General features: G+C 44.6%; 1 protein-coding gene across 1 annotated transcript in view; it reads right to left on the minus strand.

The window, feature by feature from the left end:
* PITPNC1 (phosphatidylinositol transfer protein cytoplasmic 1) overlaps nt 1–22,911 on the minus strand; it is a gene marked incomplete at both ends in the record, with an annotated part of 311,327 nt that overhangs the window by 134,871 nt on the left and 153,545 nt on the right. Inside the window, 2 exons of the mRNA XM_080712457.1 lie at nt 1,325–1,413; nt 22,091–22,239. Of these exons, the coding sequence (XP_080568583.1) occupies nt 1,325–1,413; nt 22,091–22,239 (238 nt within the window). The remainder of the gene's footprint in view (nt 1–1,324; nt 1,414–22,090; nt 22,240–22,911) is intronic.

Consider the following 22,911-nt stretch of genomic DNA (forward strand, 5'->3'; position numbering starts at 1 on the left):
ACTGAATCACTGAGACTGTCTTCAGTCTCCTGTCTCAGCCTCCCAAGTACTGCGATTACAGGCATGTGCCACCATGCCTGGCCCCAAATTTAATTTTTTGTTACTACTGAATGCCTACATTTTTTCTCTTAGACTCTTTCATATAATACTTCTGTGGTTAAGCAGAAAAGGACAGTAAGACAAGATTAGATTAGTTTATAGGTTTGCGGCTAATTAAAAACCCGGGTTGGCGTTACAGAAGCAGTCGATCATCCCAGCAGAGCATTTGCTGACCACAAAGGAAATCTTTTAAGTGGAAAAGTAGCTTTCATAACTAAGATGAAGAGTTCATCCTGACGCTGTTGCAGGAGGATCTGAAGTTTGCTGTGTTTGAGGGCAGGAACCAAGCCATCTGCGTGTGGAGGGCCACGTAGCTCCTGGTCCCGCATTCAATACAGTTTATCATTATTGCACTAGCGGGACAGCAATCTTAGAGGTACTCATATTCTTCAGGAACAAAGGCAGTTGTGAGAGGTAAGAGAGACTCAACAGAAACTTTTCCATAAATTATAGTCAATTTTATGGGTGAGGCTGTCAAACAAGCAAGTCAAAATCAATAATTTAGCTGGGTGTGGTGGAGCGCCTCTTAATCTCAGTACCCCTTAATCCCAAGAAGATCAGTGGTTTGAGGCAGCTCCTTCGACTTAGTGAGGCTTGGTTTCAAAAAATATATAAATAGCCGGGTGTGGTGGTGCACGCTTGTAATCCCAGCATTTGGGAGGCTAAGACAGGAGGATCACGGTTCTCGGCCAGCCTCGGCTACTTAGTGAGGCCCTCTGCAACTCAGTGAGACCCTGTTTCAAATAAAGAATAAAAAATAGGGCAGGGGGTGTAGATCGGAGGTCGAATGCCCTTGGGTTCCACCCCTAGTACTGCAAAATAAATAAATAAATAAAAATGGCTAAGGGTGTAGCCTGGCAGTAGAATGCCTCTGGGTTCAATCATCAGTATCAACACAAAAGCAAAACACACACACACAATGCAAAAAGCAAAAAGAAGGAGGAGAAGGAGGAGTAGGAAGAGGAGAAGAGGAGGAGGAGGAAGAAGAGGAGGAGGAGAGCAGGAAGAAGAAGAAGGAGAAGGAGAAGGAGGAGAAGGAGGAGAAGAAGAGGAGGAGGAGGAGGAGGAGGAGGAGGAGGAGGAGGAGGAGGAGAGGAGACAGCAAAGGGTGAGAAGCTATGATGGGCTCCCAAAGGCCGTGCCTGGACATTCAGCCCTAACTCAGTGAAATCCCTCTACAGTTGTAATCGCTACAGGGGGCATCCTGGCTGCATTAAAGACTTACCTGTAATTGTGTAGGGGTAATAGTTCCAAGCCTTCTCCGTCACATAAAATATTTTGGGGACAACAGCTCTGGCCCAACTAGGCAGTTTGCTAAGAGGAAACAGAGAAAGAAAAAAGAGGCAATTAGAATCTGTTCAGAGTGTCGCTCCATCTTTGTGGATAAGCTGCTGAGGAAATCAAGATTCGAAGGCGTCCTTTCTCTCCACACCCATCCCTTCCCCATCTTGTCCGTGCATATCCAATGTGCTCTCAAAATGCTGAAAGCAGATGTGCTGTCCTGACTTGGGAGACAGGGGCTCCTTGGGTGATAAGCCTGTCCTCTTGGATTGGGTTTGCAGGACCAGGAGAACTCAGGGCCTGGGAGGGGTCATGTTTGTAGAGAACAGCCAACCCGGCCTTTTCTTCTCAGGAGCCATATGGTGGAAGTGGTATGTGAGGATGTTTAAGCCCCAAATGGGGAGACAAAGGCGGATGTCAGTTTCAGCCCAACAACCCACACAGGCAGCTTTTGGGAAATGGAGATGTGCAACAGAGAGTAGACACTTGGATAAATGGAGAGGAACGAGGCCCGGGTGGTTGAACGGCATCCCTCAAAAAGATATGACCTGGTTTGATCCTGCAGCACCTGTGCCTAGGATCTTATTTGCAAGCAGAGCCTTTGCAGAAGAGATGAGAAGATCCTGGATTTAGGGTGGGCCCTAACCCCAAGGGCTAGCAGCCTTCTCAGAGAAAAGGGAGAGAGGGATATGTGGGACCCAGAGTCCAGAGAGGGGAAGTCCAGAAATTGGGGTGGTGCAGGCACAGGACAAGGGACGCCCAGAGCGCTGCAGACCCCAGAGGCGGGGAGGGAGGCGCATGGTGGATTCCTCCGCAGCAACCCCCAAAGGAACTGATACTACCAGCACCTGGATTTCAGACTTCTGGCCCCCAGAACTGTGGGAGGATACGTTTGTGCTGTTTTAAGCCCCCAGTGCATGGTAATTTGTTGTGTCTGTGTTAGGAAACTCATCTGAGGATAAAAGGGCCATTTTTCCCTAGCAAAGGCCTGGGCAGCTGTGGCAGAAGAATTCTCCAAGGACACTGGTCCCAGAGTCCTTTGAAAAAACATGTATGTATGTATGTATGTATGTATGTATGTATGTGTGTGTGTATATATATATATATATATATACACACATATATATATATGAATTGGGTTTTGTAATGCTTTCCTTCCAAGGCAAACTCTATAGCATGTGCAGGCCCAGAGAATTCCTTAAATATCCCTTTATTTTGTGGCAATGGGGATTGAACCTAGGGGTATTCTACACCCCAGCTACACTCCCAGTCCAATTTTATTTTTATTTGGACACAGTCTCACTAGGTTGATGAGAGTCTCAGTACTTGATGAGACTATTCTCAAACCTGTGGTCCTCCTGTCTCAGCCTCCCAAGTACGGGGGGTTACAAGTGTGCACCACCATGCCTGGCTGAAATATTTTTTGTAATATATAAGGAGCATCTTTTCCTTATATCTGCTTATTTTTATCTCCCCCTAGGGCTATAACTAGGGATTTTCTATACTTCCGGGGCCACCATTTCTTCTTTCTTGATCTAGTGCCTCTAGCTAAATCTGGGGTGCAAATGTCTAAGAGAATGTCAGACCTGGGAGATGACACCCAGAGGCAGTGGAATACCGCACACCTGCATGTCTTCCCAAATGTTTCTCCTATTTCGGATAGTATCCAGGCCCAGCTTTTGAAAAGGCAAATATGTATCTTCAGTGGTTGGCTGAACCTTGCCCAAAGCTCTGGGCTACTTATTGGGCTAAAAACAAAGGGGAAAATCAGTGCTCCCGCGAAGCCGAGTAAGGGAGAGCCCTTGGCCCTTGCTCTTGGGTGGGCTGCGAGAAGACAGCCGGGCCTGTTGGGAAATGCGCACCCCTTCTTGCTGCTGGAAAGCAGAATTCCTCACTGCTGTAGCGTCATCTCCTCAGCAACTGCTCATTCACCTTACTGTCCCTTCTCAAAGGACTAGGCTGCTCCCCGGCAGGTTTTTTGTTTTTTTTTTTTGTTTGTTTGTTTTTTTTGGTGGTACTGGGGTTCCTGGAAGCCCTCCTTCCTCCGGGCTACACTCCCAGACCTATTTTATATATTTTTTATTTGGAAACAGGGTCTCTTACGCCAGCACGGCTGGCTTCGAACCTGCGCGATCCTCCTGTCTCGGCCTCCCAAGCGCGGGGATTACAAGCGTGCGCCACCACACCCGGCTTGTTTTTTTTTTTTTTTTAATAGCTTTTGCCATGATTGATTCCATCAGTGATGCTGGAGTGCAGCTGAGGTTGACGTGGAGTGGGAACATCCCACTGGCTCGCCTGCAGGAACCTGTCCCAAACAGAACTTCCCCGGGGGCCTTCCTGTTGGTGCCCGAGCCCCAGAGCAGGTGCTGATGGAGACTGGATCTGAGTCACAGGAAGTCAGGCTTTTTTTTTTTTTTTTTTTTTTTTGGTGGGTCTGGGGATGGAACCCAGGCAGGGGCATTCTACCTCTAAGCTACATCCCCTGCCCTATTTTTTATTCTTTATTTTGAAACAGGGTCTCACTGAGTTGCAAAGGGCCTCACTAAGTAGCTGAGGCTGGCCGTGAACCGTGATCCTCCTGTCTCAGCCTCCCGAATGCCGGGATTACAAGTGTGCGCCACCACACCTGGCTAAGCCCCGCTTCTGTTCCTTCCTCCTCTCCTCTCCTCTCCTCTCCTCTCCTCTCCTCTCCTCTCCTCTCCTCTCTTTTCTTCTCTCCCTTTCCTTCCCCTCCCCTCTCCTCTTTTCTTGTACTGAAGGTTGAACCTGGGGCATTCTACTTCTGAGCCACATCCCCAGCCCCATTTTATTTTTTATTTTGAAACAGGGTCTTGCTAAGTTGCTGAGGTCCTTGCTACATTGCTGAGGCTGGTCTCAAACCTGCGATTCTCCTGTCTCAGCCTCCCAAGCACTAGGTATTACAGGTATGTGCCGCCACACCTACCAAGTGGTGTTTCTTATGCTATTAGAAGCCTAATAGCACAGGGTTAGAGACTCACCAAAGCAAGCAAGTTACTGTTTAGATTAAACAACATGCAGATGCCTCTCTACAGCTCAAAGCCTACTCTTCACTACCCTCTTGCGAGGCAGAGTTCCATCTCAACTGCATGTCTCCCCAATCCACAGGCCGTGTAGTATTCGGGGCTCACATCCCTGCTCCCCTCTACAAGACACTCCCTCTAGCAGTGCAGACGCCTCCTTTTAAGCTGGGCGTGGTGGCGCACGCTTGTAATTCCAGTATTCGGGAGGCTAAACAAGAGGATTTGGGTTCGTGGACAGCCTCAGCTACTTAGTGAGGCTGTTTGCAACTCAGTGAGACCCTGTTTCAAAATAAAGATTAAAAATTGGGCTAGAGGTGCAGCTCAGAAGTTGAATGTCCTTGGGTTCCATCTCCAGTACTGAAAAAAAAAAAAAAAAAAGCCTCCTGGCAGAACCACATTCCTCAGTGATGACCATTTTCTGGAAGGAAGAAAAATTGGCAATTTCTTATTCGCATCACGACTTTTCCTATGTGTAAATGGTTAGGACTCCAGAGTCTACAACCTTAATTTTAAGGTCTCAGCCACCAACTCGTGCAGGTTAGGCAGCACTAGAGTCAATTCCTTACTGATTCCAAAAGATGCCCTAAACAACACAAGCTTCGGCCAATCGACTGCTATGAGTTTAGGGGACTCTTTTAACATAGTCTGGGAAGGTGACCCCTCAGGTATAAGACATGTTCTAAGCCAAGTACAGCAGGCATTCAAAACAATGTCCATAATAAGCCGGGCATGGTAGCACGTGCTTGTAATCCCAGCATTCGGGAGGCTGAGATGGGAAGGATCACAGTTGGTGGACAGCCTCAGCTAGTATTTAGTGAGGCCCTTTGCAACTCAGTGAGACCCTGTTTCAAAATACAGAATAAAAAATAGAGCTGGGGGTGTCCCTTAGAGGTAGAATGCCCCTGGGTTCCAGCCCCAGTACTGAAAAAAAAAAAGAAAAAGAAAAATGTCCATGATATACTTGCTTTCCAGGCCCCCAAAGGCCCATGTATTAAAGTCCAGGGTGGTACTCCTGGGAGGTGGTGGGACCTTTAAGAGGTAGGGCCCGGTGAGTGGCCCTTAGGTCATTAGGGACTTTCCTTCCTTCTTTCCTTATTTCCTTCTTTCCTTCCTTCCTTCCTCCCGCCCTTCCTTCCTTCCTTCTTTCCTTTCTTCCTTCCTCCCTCCCTTCCTTCCTTCTTTCCTTCTTGCATGTTATATGTCTCACTAAGCTGATGCGAGCCTCCCTAAGTTGCTGAGGCTGGCTTTGAACCTTTGAACCAACAATCCTCCTATCTCGGTCTCCTAAGTACTGCAATTACAGGCATGTACCAGTAATGAGCGAGGGACGTGCCTTTTTGAGGAGACTGGGCCTCCAGTCCCTTCCTTTTCCTCTCACGCTTCCTGGCCACAAGGTGAACAGTTTGTTCCACAACATTAGCCCCTTCCTGTCGCCACCTGGCACCTCGGCCTCTGAGAGGCCTGAAAGCAAATGGTCCACGCAGTGATGAACGGGAACCTCTAAAACTGAGGCCAAGTAAACCCTCCCTCTCTATACACACATCATCGGGGTCCTTTGCTATAGTGACAGAAAGCTGAGTAACAATGCTTTTTCAGTACTTTGTAAGCCCACTAACAGACCCGCTTTCAGCCCTCCCTTCCCCAGAACACATTATGATCTGAATCACTTCTGTCTGAGAAAGGAAAACTCATTTTCCCCTGCAGCAGTGATGTATCGGGACCTGCAAAGGAAAACGGAATTAAATCAGTCCCCCCATTGCGGTCGCTTCCATGATGTCTCCTGTCACGCAGCCTACAATTCTAAGAAAAAGTCTGTCACTCAAACTCACTACCAGGCGTCAGACAAGAGCCTCTCTTCTAGAAAGGCAGCGGGGTTAAAGGAAGTCCTCGGCCCCGCACGGGCCGGGGTCAAACTGCTCCCTGGCGGCCCTCTCCAGGGCACAGGCCTTGGAGACGTTTCGAATCTCAAACCGTCTGCACCCTGAGCCCGTGCCGAGGTGGGACACGTGCTCAGACACGACACCTGCATCGTCCCCAGGGTGCCTCTGTCGACGCCTCTAAGACAGACCTCAGGAGGTTTCAGTTCTTCATGTCACACTTTGGTATGAAAGAGAACCTATTAATGACACGGCCAGGTGGCCAAGTCGTCTTGGTTCACCTGAGACTTTCCCTTTCTTTAGCACTGAAATTCTCATGTGCCAAGAAGACCCCTCCATCCCAGGCAGAAGGGGACAGTTGATGACTCTGGAGTAAGGACTCTTGATAGAGAGGGATTTTGCCCCTGGGGGACTGGCCCAGGGACGGCCTGTGGCGACAGGTGGGAGAGGCGTGGACTCTGTGTGATGTCCTGCAGGGCACGGGACAGTCACACATGGCCAATAGTTTCCTGGCCCCAAATGTCAATAGGACAAGGCCGAGGAACTTGGTGCAAGCTCTCTCATCCCAGCCAGTCCAAGGGGTCTTAAATCACACGTGATTGGACAAGAAGACCCTGAAAAGGTCTTCGGCTAAGGGTGTTTCTCTGCTTCACGGAGCTTCTGGGGTAGAACCTAAACTGTCCATCCATTAGAAGCTTCTGGGGTTTATAATCCAGATAGTCTCAGTGTTTCCTGGTATTGAGTATCATGTGGCTCTGTACGTTCATTGGGGATCGGTTCCAGGAGGTAGAGAACCAGGCCACACGTGGCCCAAATGGAGTCTAATTTCATTTTCTCCACAAGGGTCAGAATTGTGACAATTGTAACTGGAAAGCCAGAAGTTAAACATCCCCAGCAGAAAAGACAGGGAGGTTTTCTCCCAAACAGTGCATCCAAACCCTGTCCCCCACTACGCTGAGATTTTGCTCAAAAGATGATAGATCATTTCCAACAGGACCCCGATGCCCTTCTGTCCTCATTTCCCTCTGGTCCAGGAGAAATATCCTGACTTTGGGCTCCTCTCTGTGCTGAAATTTTGCAGCCAGCAATGGCTGGATGATAATCGATGGCTTCTATCCTGTTGTACAGAAGCTCATTTCTTTAAAAAAAATATATTTTTAATATATAATATATATATATATATATATTTTTTTTTTTTTTTTTGCAGGTCTGGGGATGGAACCCAGAGGCATTTGACCTCTGAGCCACACCCCCTGCCTAATTTTTTTTTATTATTTTTTTTTTTAAAACAAGGTCTCACTGAGTTGCAAAGGGCCTCACTAAATAGCTGAGGCTGTCTGCGAACCGCGATCCTCTGGCCTCAGCCTCCCAAGTGCTGGGATTACAAGCGTGCGCCACCATGCCCTCTGCTAAGAGACGCTCATTTCTGAGGTCTTCACATTTCTCCCCCAGCAGCTGATCTACCCACTTACTCTTCTAAATGACCGTTCTGGCTGGCCTCTCAGGTGTGCTCTTAGTATAATTGTTTATGTGGCACCAGGGAGACGGGCAGAGTCTCCAGACCAGAACCATCACCTGTGGGAGGCTGGGCTGCTGCACTGCCCACCAGGGCCCTGAGACACCGAGCCCCTCCAACTGGCATACCGACCCCACTGCCCTGCCTGCTTAAGAGCCTTCGGGTGGAGCTTGGGGAAAGAGCCTGCCTCCCGCAGGTTCTCAAGAAAGTTCTGCCGAGGGGCGTCAGGGTGATGTGGTTGGCAGGCTGGGAGGCTCCTGAGGAGCTGGTTGTTGGAGTCAACCTCATCATGGAGGGGTGAGGGTGCAAAGGTGGTGGGCTTCTGTGAACCCAGTCAGGCCTAAACATTCCAGCTCTGCGGCTTCCTGGGGAAGTAGCTGAGGGAGCAGAAGGGTGAGGAGCTGGCAGTATGGAAGATTCTGGCATGTTCTTCAGTATTGACATGGGAACAGAACAGAATAGTGTGGGTGGAGAGGTATACAAAGAGGAAGCCCATTATATGTTTCAGTGTTTTTTTATTTTCCCATAGTACTATCACCTTCTCAAATACATGTATATTTCTTCCTATATATTAACAATATGTAATATAAATATATAGAATAAGCTGAGCATGGTGGTGCATACTTGTAATCCGGGTACTTGGGAAGCTGAGACAGGAGGATCACAGGTTCATGGCCAGCCTCAGCAATGTAGCAGATTCTCAGTAACCCACTGAGACCCTGTTTCAAAAAACAAAACAAACAGCCAGGTATGGTGGCACATACTTGTAACCCCAGTATTTGGGAGGCTGATAAATAAATAAATAAATAAATAAATAAATAAATAAATAAATAAATAAAATGAATAAAAAATAGGGCTGGGGTGTAGCTCAGAGGCAGAATGCCCCTGGGTTCCATCCAAGGTACTGCAAAGAATAAATAAATAAATAAATAAATAAATAAATAAATAAAATTGAGCTGGGGGTGTAGCTTGGAGGCAGAATGTCCCTGAGTTCAATCCTCAGTATCACAATAAAACAGAATAAAATAAATAGGGGCTTGGGGATGTATTTTGGAGGTAGAATGCCTCTGGGTTCAATCAGTAACTCAAAAAAATGTATATATGGAATATATAAACCACCTTTTTTTTTGTGTGTGTGGTACTGGGGGTAGAATCCAGGGGTGTTCTTACATCCAAGCTATACTCCCAGACCTATTTTATACTTTATTTGGAAACAGGGTCTCACTAAGTGGCTGAGAGCCTCACTCAGTAGCTGAGGCTGGCTTCAAACCTGTGGGATCTTCCTGTCTCAGCCTCTTAAGTGCTGGGATTACAAGTGTGCGCCACCACGCCCAGGGGCTTTTCTACCTGCAGGCTATACCCTCAGACCTATTTTATATTTTATTTGGAAACAGGGTCTCACTAAGTAGCTGAGGCTGGCTTCGAACCTGTGCAATCCTCCTGTCTCAGCCTCCCAAGCGCTGGGATTACAAGCGTGCGCCACCATGACTGGCTCTCAACAAATATATTTTGAATGAATGAAGATTCTCTTTATATATCCAGAAATCGGAAATGACCATGAAGGTTATATGAAAATAGTATATGTTATAGTCAAATATAAAATGTTCCCCAAATAGCTCGTGTATTAATGTTTGTAGCTGATGTAATTGTGACATGAGGGTTATAATCCCAGCTGTGAATAAATCCATTGTAATGAGTTTTTCTGAGTGGTAAAATGGGCTGGTAGGGTGTGGCTGGATGAGCTGGGCACTGGGAGTGTGGCTTTGGGGATTATATATGAATTCTTCTGTCCCTGCTTCCGGCCTCCATGATGTGAGCACAGCACATGTACTCTCCCTCTCTCCTCTTCCTGCTGCCATTCCCCGAGATCCATGGTCCCTGGCCTCACATGTACTGAACTCGAAACCGTAAGAAAATAAATCTTTCCTCCAAGTTACATGGTCAGTCTTTTAGATTATAGCTGTAAGAATATTGATGGATACAGAATTTGGAAAATTCTTAGGAAATCTTAGGAAAGCCGGGGCACCAATAGATACCACAAGTACATAAGCTATTGGGTCAGAATTGACCACTCCACCATTCTGTCATTTGCTGCTGGGCAGTGGGCTGTCTCAAAGCCACAAGATCTCTGGCATGGAGCTGAGTTTGATAACGCTCTGGGAAATAGCAGTGATGTGCTCAGCAGATCTAGGAGAGCTGGGAGAACAGAAAAAAAAAAAAAAAGAAAAGAAAAGAAATGGAAAAGAGAAATCCGTGCCATACAACAAGTTACCACCGATGCACTGTTTGGTAACGGGACCTGCCGGTAGCTTTACATACATGGTAAGAAGCACTCTTGAAAGCAGGTGTAGTGGTGCACACCTGTGATTCCAGTACTTGGGAGGCTGATACAGGAGAATCACAGGTTCGAGGCCTACCTAAGCAACTCAGCGAGACCCTGTTTAAAAAAAAAGGGCTGGGGGTTTAGCTTGGAGGTAGAATGCCCCTGGGCTCAGTCTCCAGTACTAAGACCTAAATAAAAACCAAAACAATACAATGATTTATAACTTCCAAAAACTGTACCTTCTCCTACCCAAACCACCAGAGGCTGAAGTAAAGACCACACTGTGGGAAGCATGGCTTCTCCATGGAAGCAGAATCACCCTTAGAGGTTGGCAAGGCTCCCTGACTGGCAGCTGCCAGCCCAGCCTAATTAATCTAGCAGCCGTGGTGGTGAAGGACATGACACTTTATGACTGAAAAACAAGCCTAAAAATACCCATCATATTTTCTCCATTGCCCCCTCCCCAGTTCGCAAGCCCTCCTGGCTTCAATGAGAAGGGATTGGAGAGGTGCTATGGATGAAATAAAAATAAAGGGCAAGAAGAGAAAAGCCACCTTCCTATGTTTTGGGGTGACATTTTTATGTAGAATCACTATTCCAAGTCTGATTAGTATCTTTTCTCCTTCTGAATGCCAGTCGAAACCAGGAGTTTTGAAGATGAGAAAAAAAAACAAACACTTTCTTGGTCAACTGAGCTGGATCAGAGACTGAGGACAACCACCAAATATAGTTAAATTAGTCCTCATGAAAATGGATTAATGTGTTAATGCTACTCTGCCAAATGTATTCGACAAACACCAAAATGTACTGTGCACCCAACAGTGTACCAGATGCTCTAGAAGGGCTAGGGGATGGAGTAACTCCCCAGTCCCTGGGAAATAAGAGGGAGACATAAAAGATGAATGGAATTTTATAGGGACCCAATTAAAACCGGGCAAAGCTGGGCATGGTGGTGCATACCTGTAATCCCAGTATCTGGGAGGTAGACACTGAGACCAAAGTTTGGAGGACAGTCTCAGCAATTTAGTGAGACTTTCTGCAACATAAAAGACTGTTTCAAAATAAAAAATAAAAAGGGCTGGGGGTATAGCTCAGAGGTAGAATGCTGGGTTTAATCTCCAATACAAAAAACAACAACAGAACAAAACAATACAGTGCAAAAAGGCAAAGGATTTAAGTCGACATTTCTCCAAAGAAGATATACATGGCCAGTGAATGCATGAAGAGATGTATGACATTACTCATTAGAGAAATGCAAATTAAAATCACAACTAGACACGATTTCCCACCCACGGGGAAGGCTAGGATCAAAAAGACAGACAATAGCAAGTGTTGGTGATTATGTAGAGGGCATCTTCCGTGTTGCTGCTGGGAATGTAAATGGTGGTATAGCCACTTTGGAAAGTGAGTTGAAAGTTCCTTTCCTCACCTGCTGGAAGTCAGGGCTAGGTCTGGGAACCAAAAACGACACTTACATTTGAGTTTTTGAACAAGCAATAGGAAGAAAATAGGGGCAATTGGGGTCCAACTACAGTGACCGTGTTGGCAGTGGTGGAGGCAGCAGAGCGCAGTCTCGGTCTGCTTAGCAATGGTCATCATCATGGGATGCTGGGCCCTTTGGACCTGCCTCATTCCTGCCCAATCTTATGCCTCCAGATAAAAAACAAAAACAAGAAGGAGGTTTATGACTTCTAGAAGCTTTAACCTCTCCTGTCCAAGCCACCAGAGGCCAGGAGCGATTGCTGTGGAAGACAATGACCACGCAGTGTGGGAAGAATGTTCTCTCTCTCTGAGAAAATTGATTAAGGAGTTAGGCATCCTTCCATAAAATGCCCTTTTGCTTAAGGCAGATTGTTTCTTTTGCTGGCAACTCTGAACCTGGCCTGAGAGAATCTCAAACTGCCTTTTCAGCTCTTCTCCCACTAAACCCTCCAAATAGCTTATGCACCAGCCAAAGGAAACCATTCATTGAGAGATGGATGTTTGGGCTTTGCCTAGTAATCATAATTATTGTTGAATCTAACTCCCCTTTGAGCAATTTTCTTCTTTCCACATTGACTGGAAAGTAGGCTCTGATTATACAGCCTTTGAATATTTCCATTGCTTCTAATAGTTGCCTTGGGTAATAAATCAATGAAGCTGTTTCTGAATGTGATTTGACTTCCCGTATAGATTGATGTAAGGTTGGGGTTCAGCTCACGCTGCCAGCTCATGAATACAGGTCTATAGGAGACTGTATTTAATAATGTAAATTATTCAGTGGGCACTGGGGACATCTTAGCTACTGCCATTCATCTCTTAGGACCTACTTCCCCCCTAACAACACTCACAAGATGGGCAGCTGAATTCACAAATGTTTATCACAAGCCTCAGACCTTACCTCAGTCAGAAGACAAGGATCATGCGTAATTTATTAAGAGATTCCCTCCAGGCAGATGCAGTGGTGCTCGCCTGTAATCCCTGTAATACCTGGGAGGCTGATACAGGAGGATTGTAGGTTTGTGGCCAGCCTCAGCAACTTAGTTTAAAAATAAAAATAAAATAGGGCCGGGGTTCTAGATTGGAGGTAGAATACCCCAGGTTCAATTCCCAGTACAAATATACACAGGAAGAAAGAGTATATATACAGAGAGCAAGACCCTCCAAAACCCTGCACCACTGGTGGTATGTCCCAAGATTCAATGGGGCTGTCCTGTCAACACGGCAGCCACGTAACCTGTGAGCGGAGGACATGACTCAGCCTCAGGAGGTCCTGGGCTAAGATTTCAAAGTAATTTTTTTTATAATTATGGAAATTCATCTTTTTAATTCATAATCTTATCACATATTAATTTTTTCTTTTTCTCCTGCTAAACTATAATTTCCTTGGTTCTATGATATAAGTATATTCTTCCAGTAAATTAAATGTGTTTTAAATTTCAAAAAGCTGGACATGGTGGCGCATGCTTGTAATCCCAGTACTTGGGAGGCTAAGACAGAAGGATCACAGGTTTGCAGACATCCTTAGCTACTTAGTGAGGCCCTCCACGACTTAGTGAGACCCTGTTTCAAAATAAAGAATAAAAAATAGGGCTGGGGGTATATCTCAGAGGTAGAATACCCCTGGGTTCAATGTGTAGTACTGCAAAATAAATAAATTAATAAATTAACTAATTAATAATAAATAAATAATTTTAAAATAATGGACCTAGTTTATGCTTGTGTAAAGAAATAAAAAGAATACTTCTTTTTCTTTGCCTTTTTGGTCACTCAAGTATCTGAGGAAGAGTCAGGATAAGGCCTGATAAATACTTTGTAGAAAAGGCAAGTTTTCTCTCTCTCTCTCTCTCTCTCTCTCTCTCTCTCTCTCTCTCTCTCACACACACACACACACACACACACACACACACACACACACACACGGTACTAAAGATCAAACCCAGGGACACTGTACCTTCAAGCTCTACCCCCAGGTCATCCAATGGAACCAGACATCTGATGTAGACATCTGATATGTTTAGTAACCTGCTTAATGTTTGAACCTACTGAGGATACCCTGAGAGTGGGTACTCCAATCATGCTTGAGTAGTGTTTCATAAATTTCAACATTACCATCCAGACTGAACTAATCAATATTTTCCCTTTATTTGTGATGCTCTTTCTACATTTTTATAGAAAAAATAAAAATAAAATATTATAGATACCATTATAATAAAGTTCCTTCCTTTCCCCAAAGTAACCAAGTGGCTGTTCCATATTAGGATGCTTCTACCATTTTTGTAGTCATCTATAAATTTTAAATATACATACATACATATATGTGTATTATATAATTATGGTAATGCCCTATATCTTAAAGATATATATAAAGGCATCATTCTATATGTGTATATATATGCATGTATTTTTGTGGGTTTTTTTTCAATTTACCTATCCTTGTCCAATTTTTCTAATTGAAAATCCAATAATTCCAGTATCATTATACTAAAGAGTTCATCTATTCCTTGGCTTGGAGCCATTTTGGGCCATTTTGTTCTTTGAATTTGTTTAACTCTGTTGTAGTATTCCATTGCCTTAGCTACAATTACTTTATCAAAAGCTATGGTACAGGTAGGGAAAAATCCCTCAACTTGGTCAACTTTAGTTGTTCATATGAATTTTAGGATTATCTTCTCTAATTCCATTTTTCAAAACATAACTGACATTTTAACTAGATTTGCATTAAATGTATAGATTGATTTGGAAATTGATGTCAAGTTTATAATATAGCATTTCAGACTTCTGGGAAGATGGCGACAGAGAAAAGTGGGGCTTACGAGCCCCGCTAACAACCAATCTCTATTACTACAAAATCAGTGCCTTTCATAGTCAGAAAACACCATAAGCAGAGAAACAAAAAATGTAATTACAAGGGACAGAGAAAAAGAGGGCTGGAAAACGAGACACCAGAAAGAAACTAGATTGCAGTGCTGTGGCTGGAGCCGCGGCGTGAAGCGGAGGGTGCCATTCTTCCTTGCAGCACCAGGCTCCAAAGAGAAGGGGGACTCAGAACGGAGCTCAGAGCCACAGAGGAGATACGCCAACCTCACGGCTGAGGACGTGGCAACAGCGCCTTACTGCTGGTGGCAGTGGCGAGTTCACCGGATGGCTCCAGACGAACACACTCAACAGCCCACCAGGCTCCAGAGAGGAGTGGCGGACAGCGAGCTGAGGTGAGCCACTGCGGATCAGCAGGGCGGGGTTCGGCAGATTTTTCGGCGCAGGGAGCATCTAAAGCTCCCAGTGGCTGGGCTCAGCACACCCTTCAGGGACTCAGAGTGGAGCGCAAAACCAGAGAAGAAATACGCCAGCCTCACGGCCGAGGGCGTGACAGCAGCGCCATATTGCCACCAGCGGCAGCATCAGTGAATTCACCGAGTCCTCTACAGCTCCATCTGCGCACTCAACAACGGTGAGTCAAATTGCGGCCCCTAGAGAAGAAATCTCAGTACAGCACTCCCAGGGACTTGACCCCGTGGGGGAGTGGCGGTGGTAGAGATATCACACCATAGGAGAACGCCCAACCTGGTACCCTCCATGGTCTAAAGCAGCCTCGATTGACTCCCTGGGTCTGAGACTCTGTGATACAACCTAATAAAGGAGTAGTGGGGACTGAGATGCCACAGACTCGAGATCCAGAGCACCTTAAGTGAAATCTTAGTGACCCAAGGGAAGAACCCAGAGAAGGCACAAACTTCTGAAATCATGGGAAAGAGGAATAACAATGGAGCAATGAATGCCCACAACCCCACAACATCAGAACCCAATAAAACAGAAATTCAGAGATTTCTAGAAGATCAAATCAGGAAAATAACTGTAGAAATAATAGAGGACTTTCGAAAAGAATTCAGAGAGAGCCAAAAAGAGATAAAGGATGCAATTAATGAAGTAAAGGCCTCAATTCAAAGTACAAACAACCGATTAGACCACATGGAGAATAGAATCTCGCTCTTAGAAGATGATCAATCCAAAAATGAACGCATAGTTTCTAATTTAGAAAAAAAAATCCGACAGCAGGAATCTGACATTGAAGAAATATGGGACCATTATAAGAAAGCTAACCTAAGAATAATTGGAATAGAGGAGGGAAAAGAAAGTGAAACCAAAGGGATCAACAATCTCTTCAAGGAAGTAATAGCAGAAAATTTTCCAAACATAGAGCAAGAGGTCGATACACAGGTCCAGGAAACTTATAGAACTCCCTTTAGACAGGATCGGAGAAGAGGATCCCCACACCACATAATTGTCAAAATGACCAATGTGGAAGCCAAGCAGAGAATCTTAAAGGCAACAAAAACAAAGGGCCAAGTGACATTCAGAGGCAAACCAATTAGAATCACTCCAGACTTCCCAAACCAAGTCATGAGAGCCAGAAGGGCTTGGAGTAACATATTCCAAACTCTGAAAGAAAACAACTTCCAGCCAAAAATTTCCTACCCAGCAAAACGTTCTATCAAATTAGATGGAGAAATAAGAAGCTTCCATGACAAACAGAAAATGAAGGAATTTATGTCTTCAAAACCAGTGCTAGAGAAAATACTCAAAGAGATTAACTACAAAGAAGAAATAGGTAACACACACCAGAACCAGAGAAACAAGATTTTCCATCCAAAAGACAACTAAGATTGGTTATCTGTGGAGATTCATTATTTATGTTAGTCTTTTACCTATTTCTAAATTGTATTGTTTGCTTTTATTGTTGCTAATTTTTAGCATTTCTAGTTGGAATATTAATATACCTTTAGATATAGCAATTGGAAATATTTTATCCCATTCTATTAGTAACTGTTAACTCTGTTTACATTGTCTTTGGATATACAATATTTTTTTTATTTTTTAGGGAGTTTGTATACTCTTCTGTTGCCTGTGCCATTGAAATCATATCCAAGAAATCACTGCCAATTTCAATGTTGTGAGGTTTTATGACCCAGATTTTCTTCTAAAAGTTTATAGTCTTAAGATTTATATTTAGGTCTTTTATCTATTTTGAGTTAATATTTGTATATGGTGTTAGGTAAGGGTCCAATTTTATTCTTTTTCATGTAATTATTATTTTTCAACAATATTTAGTTAAACGATTATTATATCCTCCACCAAATGTTCATGAAAACCTTGTCAAAAAGAACTTGACAATATATGGAAGAATTTAGCTCTAGGCTTGTATATAACTCCAATGCTTTATATATCTGCCTTTATAACAGTACTACACTGTTTCAATTATTGTAGCTTTATATGGTTTGAAATCAGAAAATATACATCTTCTAGCTTTGTTCTTTTTCGAGACCATTTTGGGTATCTAGAGTCCATATTCCACATTAGGATAGATTTTTTTCTGAAAAATAAGTAAATAAATGTATGTTGGTTTCACCTAAAAAAAAAAGAAGAAGAAAAAAATATTCTCTGGTAAGAAAGAAAGCAAAAAGAAACATTGAAATGTTATTTTTAAGTCATCAAAAGCTTGGTATCAGACAAATGAAACTGTTCTGTGAGATTATCATTGTTAATATTGGATAAATTGCTATAATACTAGATGTCAACCACTAAGCCAAGCATGGGAAGGAGTGATGGGGAGGGAACGGGGTGGGGATCGGGTAGGGGCTAAATGGGTGATGTGTGCCTATATGTCTACAAAAGTTTTTTTTTTTATCCCATTATGATGTATGAATACAGTGCACCAATAAAAAAATAAATAAATAAAATATAGCATTTCAATCCATGAATATGGTATACCACACTGTTTCAGACTTTTAGATGATCCTCCTCAAATGTTTTATATATTTTCTCCAAAAAGATTTTGCATGCTTTGCAGATTCATTACTGAGTAGCTTTAAGTTTTTTTTTTTAAATCAGAAATGGAATTTTTAAAAATTATATTTTTGCAATTATTCTTGCTTTATAAAAATGCTACTGGTTTTTATATATAGATTTATACCCAGCAACCTTGTCAAATTCTTATATTGATGTTAAAAGTTATATAGAATGTCTGAAATTTACATTAGTCAATCTTATCTGCAACTGATAATTTTGTCTCTTCCTTTATTCTTCAAAGATCTCTTTATTGCAATGTGTGTGTGTGGGGGGGTGCTGGAAAATCAAACTACTGAGCTACATCTCTAGCTATTCCTTTCTTGTTTTGTTGCACTGACCAAGACCATTACAAAATGCTAGATAGAAGAGGTAGTATAAGAGACCCTTAGCTTATTGCTAGCTTTACTGTAGACAAGTATGCAGAAATTTTAATTAAATGTTAATTTAATGACTTTAACCTGACAGGGTCATGATTTGTTATTATTATTCTGAGATATTTGATTTGTTAATGTTTCATACAGGATTTCCATGTCTGTGTTCTTACCTAAGATGAATCTGTAAATTTCCTTTATGTCCTATTTTTGTTCATTGTTATTACCAAGGTTCACATGATAAGCACCATTAGTTGTGTTCCCAAGAGTCACTCTTCATTTTCTTCTCCTTTCCTCTCCTTCCTGAAGGTCATTTTATTATAAAATCATAAATAAAACACTGACATGAAATCATTTCAGCAACTGATCTTCTAACTGTTAAAGAGACATTTTTTGGCCTTGGCATCAAAACCAGACAGGAAATAATTCTGCAAAAATTCAGAGGACCTTTCTTTTCTTAAAGTAACTCATGCCCCTCTTAAATAGGAAAGAGATCCTGAACATCTTTCTCTTTTTATGGGGAGGTCTTATGTCTAATTGGCAGGATCTGACATTTCAATTTATTTGTTATCAAAATATATGTTTTTCATGCCGGGCGTGGTGGTGCATGCTTGTAATCCCCGCGCTTGGGAGGCTGAGACAGAAGGATCACAGGAGTTCGAAGCCAGCCTCTGCTACTTAGTGAGACCCTGTTTCCAAATAAAATATACAAAAGGTCTGGGAGTATAGCCCGGAGGTAGAAAACCTCTGGGTTCCACCCCCAGTACCACCAATAAATAAATAAATAAATAAATAAATAAATAAATAAATAAAAAAATATGTTTTTCATTGATCATGGTTCTCCTCCTCCTCCTCCTCCTCCTCCTCCTCCTCCTCCTCTTCCTCCTCCTCCTCCTCCTCCTCCTCCTTCTTCTTCTCCTTCTTCTTTTTCTGGTGCTAGGGATTGAACTCAGGGCCTTGTGCCTGTGAGGCACATATTCTACATGTGAGCTTAACCCCTTATCTTTTTAATTCTCCTGGTTTCAAGAGATTTATTCTGTTTTCTCTTAGAAATTATTACTTTTTTTTTTTTACTATTACTTCAGGGTTTATTTTTACATTTTGAACGTGCATGTATTCCTTTTTGAATGTGTGTGGGGAGTACTGGGGATTGAACTCAGGGGCATTCTATCTCTAAGCTATAACCTGTTTTATTTTTTATTTTGAAGCAGGGAATGATGCCGGAGATGGTGGTATATACTTGTAATCCCAGTACTTGGGAGGCTGAGGCAGGATTGCAGGTTCAAAGTCAGCCCAAGCAACTTATTGAGGCTATCTGCAACTTACTGAGTCCCTGTTTTCCAATAAAAAGAATAAAATAGGTCTGGGGGGTATAGCTCGGAGGTAGAATGCCCCTAGGTTTCATCCCCAGTACCACCAAAACAAAACAAAAAGAAACAGGGTAGAAGTTGTAGAGGATCTTGTTAAATGCCAAGGCTGGCCGTGGACCTGTGAACCTCCTATATCAGCCTACCAAGTACTGGAATTATAAGCCTGCTCCATGACATCTAGCTCATATATGCCTTTAGGAAGTAGCATAATAATCTCTCTCCAATTCCCAAACAATATTAGCAGCTCGGCATGTTTTTTTTTTTTTTAACTGTAACTGCCACCCTTCTATCTTCTGTATTATGGTTGCTATTGTTTAGATTCTACAAATGTACTTCCAGTCGGTCATTATTGGTGTTTTTAAAAGATTTTATGCTCCTTTAGATTTGCTCATATTTTACCAATTTATTAGCTCATTATTACATCTACTTGAAGGTTGAACCCAGGGTCATTCTACTTCCAAGCTATACCACTAACCCTCCCCCACACTCCCGGTGGTTCTGGAGCTTGAACTCGGGGATTCTGCCTCTTAGCTATACCCCCAGCGCTATTTCATTCTTTATTTTGAAACAGGGTCTCACTAAGTTGTGGAGGGCCTGACTAAGTTGCTGAGGCTGACCTCGAACTCGCAATCTTCCTGTCTCAGCCTCATAAGTACTGGGATTACAAGTGTACACCACCATGTCCAGGTTACCCTTTTTATTTTTTGGTGTGTGTGTGTGTGTGTGTGTGTGTGTGTGTGGTACTAGAGACCAAATCCAGAGGCATTCTACCTCCAAGCTATACCCCCAGCCCAATTTTATCTCTTACTTGGAACCAGGGTCTCATTACTTTGCCAAGGTGGGCTTTGAACCTGGGATCCTCCTGTCCTTGCCTCACAAGTACTGGGATTACAAGTGTGGGCCACCATGTCTGGCTTATTTTTTATTTTTAAACCAGGGTCTTGCTAAATTGCCAAGGGTCTCCCTCAGTTGCTGAGGCTGACCTTGAATCTTTGGCCCTTCCATTTCAGCCTCCCAAAGTACTAGAATCATAGGCATGTACCACCATGCCCTGCTAGTACCACTTGTAGGCACCCCTCTCCTTCCTGGGATGTTTCTGCTTACTTAGCATCCGTTTGTCGTTCCTTCAAGGTGGGTCTCTGGGTAGTAATATCTCTCAGATGTCAAGAAACATTTTCATGCCCGATTCTAAGTTCCAACTCACCATTCGTGTGGGCCTGAGGTCATGTTTCTGGCCCCCTTATGGCCATGACACCCCAGACCCTAGATGTCAGACCTCCGCTGGTTCTGATGTCCTCTGGCTCCCTTGGCCCTCTCTTGTCTGCTCCCTGGTCTCTAACACCTGAGGATTTCCCTTTCTTTGTTTAGCCCCGCCTCCTATTGTTATATTTCATCCTGTGTTTGCCATAGGGAGTGGGGGAGGATCCAGAGTCATGGCTTTAGTTACTATTACAGGAAATCCAAATAGTCTATTTATAACAAATTTCCCTCTTACTGATGGGTCTGACTCTCCTTTCAAATAAATGCCATATATTTTGATATGGAATTTTCCATAGTTCCTGTTTTTCCGCATCTCCCGGCTTCTTGCTCTACAGAGGTGAAGTCCGAGGGGAGACCTGTTCAATATTTGCTTCACACCCTCCGCACTAAGAATGCCAAAGTAGCGTCTTGAGACTATCTCTGCAAGAAAGCCGCCCCGGGCCAGACCTGAGCTCAGTGCAGCCGCAGGATGAACGGGTGAAAGGCATCAACCTCATTTGCAGTTCATCATGACCTGGAATTCCTGCGCCCGAGCATCCCCAGGTAGAGTCAAGCACCTTGGTTTCATCAGCCCAAAGCCTTCCCTTGCAGGATACTGGCCTGGAAGACTTCCCCCACACCTGGCAGCAGGCCCCAGAGTCTCCCATCAAGACCTAATGGTCTGTTTCAGCCGACCAGAGAGTGAGCCAGGGTGGGAATGGCGGAATCCAGGCGTGGTCCCTCTCAGAAGGTCTGCGCGTGTACCAGGCGTGGGGGTCAGGTGGGCGCTCATAAGTATCACAAGTATCAGAGCAGAAACTGAGCGTGCTGTCCAGCTGGCCTGCTGGACATGCTTCTGAGCCATCACAAATGGGACCATCAGACAGGTCACGGGGGATGAAAAAGTATTCACAGAAAAGCTGACGCCAGGCTGGCTTGCTGGACCAGAGAGCCAATTTCAGTGAGGTTTATTTTATAATGCATCTCATTACAAATATTCTGATTTGGGGAAAATAAAAAACTGAATGGAAGATGGACCGGATGGAGGTATAGGATAGAGAAAAGAGCAGACAAGCCCTAATAATGAACCGTGCCATTAACAATGAGAAAAATAGCAAGAGTTGGGCACAGTGGCCCGTGTCTGTAATGTCAGTACTTAGGAGGCTGATCGCAGGTGCAAGACCCTCGGGAACTTAGTAAAACCCTGTTTCAAAATGAAAAATAAAAAGGGCTGGGGGTGTAGCTCGGAGGTAGAATGGCCCTGGGCTCAACCCTCAGTACCAAAAAAAAACATATTTTGCAAAGCGGAAGTGGGAGTCTGGATTAGTGCCGGTTTACAATCCTCAGTGCTTAGTCCTTTCCGACAGAGTGAGGGATGGAAGCCGCCTTGGCCACCGCCGATCACTCTGGCCACAGGTGTCAAGTGGTCACTTGACCGAGAATGGAAAAGCTACTAAATCAAGACCAAAAAGGCACCTCCAGCCCTTCTCCCCTGTTTCTAGGCAGAGCCGTATCTTCCTCGCGGCTAACCCAGTACAGGGGCGAGGACAAAGTCAGGTCACGGCTAAGATCTGTTTTCATGACTTTCCAGGTGACCTTTCCCACCGCCGCCTTTACGGGGCGGCACGAGGGGCCGCCACGTCTTACCTGTTGAGATATACCCGCTTCTCCGTGAACTGCCCGTTGCCGTGGTTCGGGTCCTCGAAGGGCTCGTTCTGGACGACCTCCACCCCTTCTCCCCGGTCGCTCTGCTCATGGCTGTGTTTGCTGATCATGTACAGCTGGCCGATTTTGTACTACAAAACGCACACGGAGACAGAGACAGAGACAGAGAGGTCAGCCACCGGCCTGCCCCCGACAAACGCCCCTCCAGCCCCAGCTCGGCCCATCGGCCCCTTCTGCTGAGAAAAGGAAGCAGCCGCGGGTGTCGATGGCGGCTTTCCTTCGGCAGTGAGGAAGAGGACTAGTTGTGAGCAGGACGCAGGCGCTGGCCTGTGGCTGAGAACATGGCATGGCCCGCAGGCCTCCCCGGGGCGGCTGGCGGCCTGCAAGGTTAGCAGCGACCCGCCCGGCCTCGCGGATGGCGGGCTCTCGTTTTCCGATCTGGCCATGCAGGGTTACGTGAGGCTCAGGTCTATCTCGGGGTGTGTTATTTCTGTCCCTGCTTTGCGTCTCATTAACGACAATGCTGGGCATGGAGGAGTAGGTGCCATCTGCCTCTTCTGCCCTTCTCTCAAAAGTGTTCCGCCCTCCTAAAGGCCTCTGTCCCCAGAATAGCAGTTCTCATAGGTGGCAGACGTCAGAATCACCTGGAAGTTCCCCATCGCCTCCTCCCCCTGTGATGGAAAATTGAGCCCAAGGGCACTCTACCGCTGAGCTACGTGCCCAGCCCGTTTTATTTTATTTCTGAGGCTGACTTCGAACCTGCGATCCTCTTGCTTTGGCCTCCTGAGTAACTGGGATGACAG

This window comes from Muscardinus avellanarius, assembly GCF_963383645.1.
Source record: "Muscardinus avellanarius genome assembly, chromosome: 16".
NCBI lineage: Eukaryota > Metazoa > Chordata > Mammalia > Rodentia > Gliridae > Muscardinus > Muscardinus avellanarius.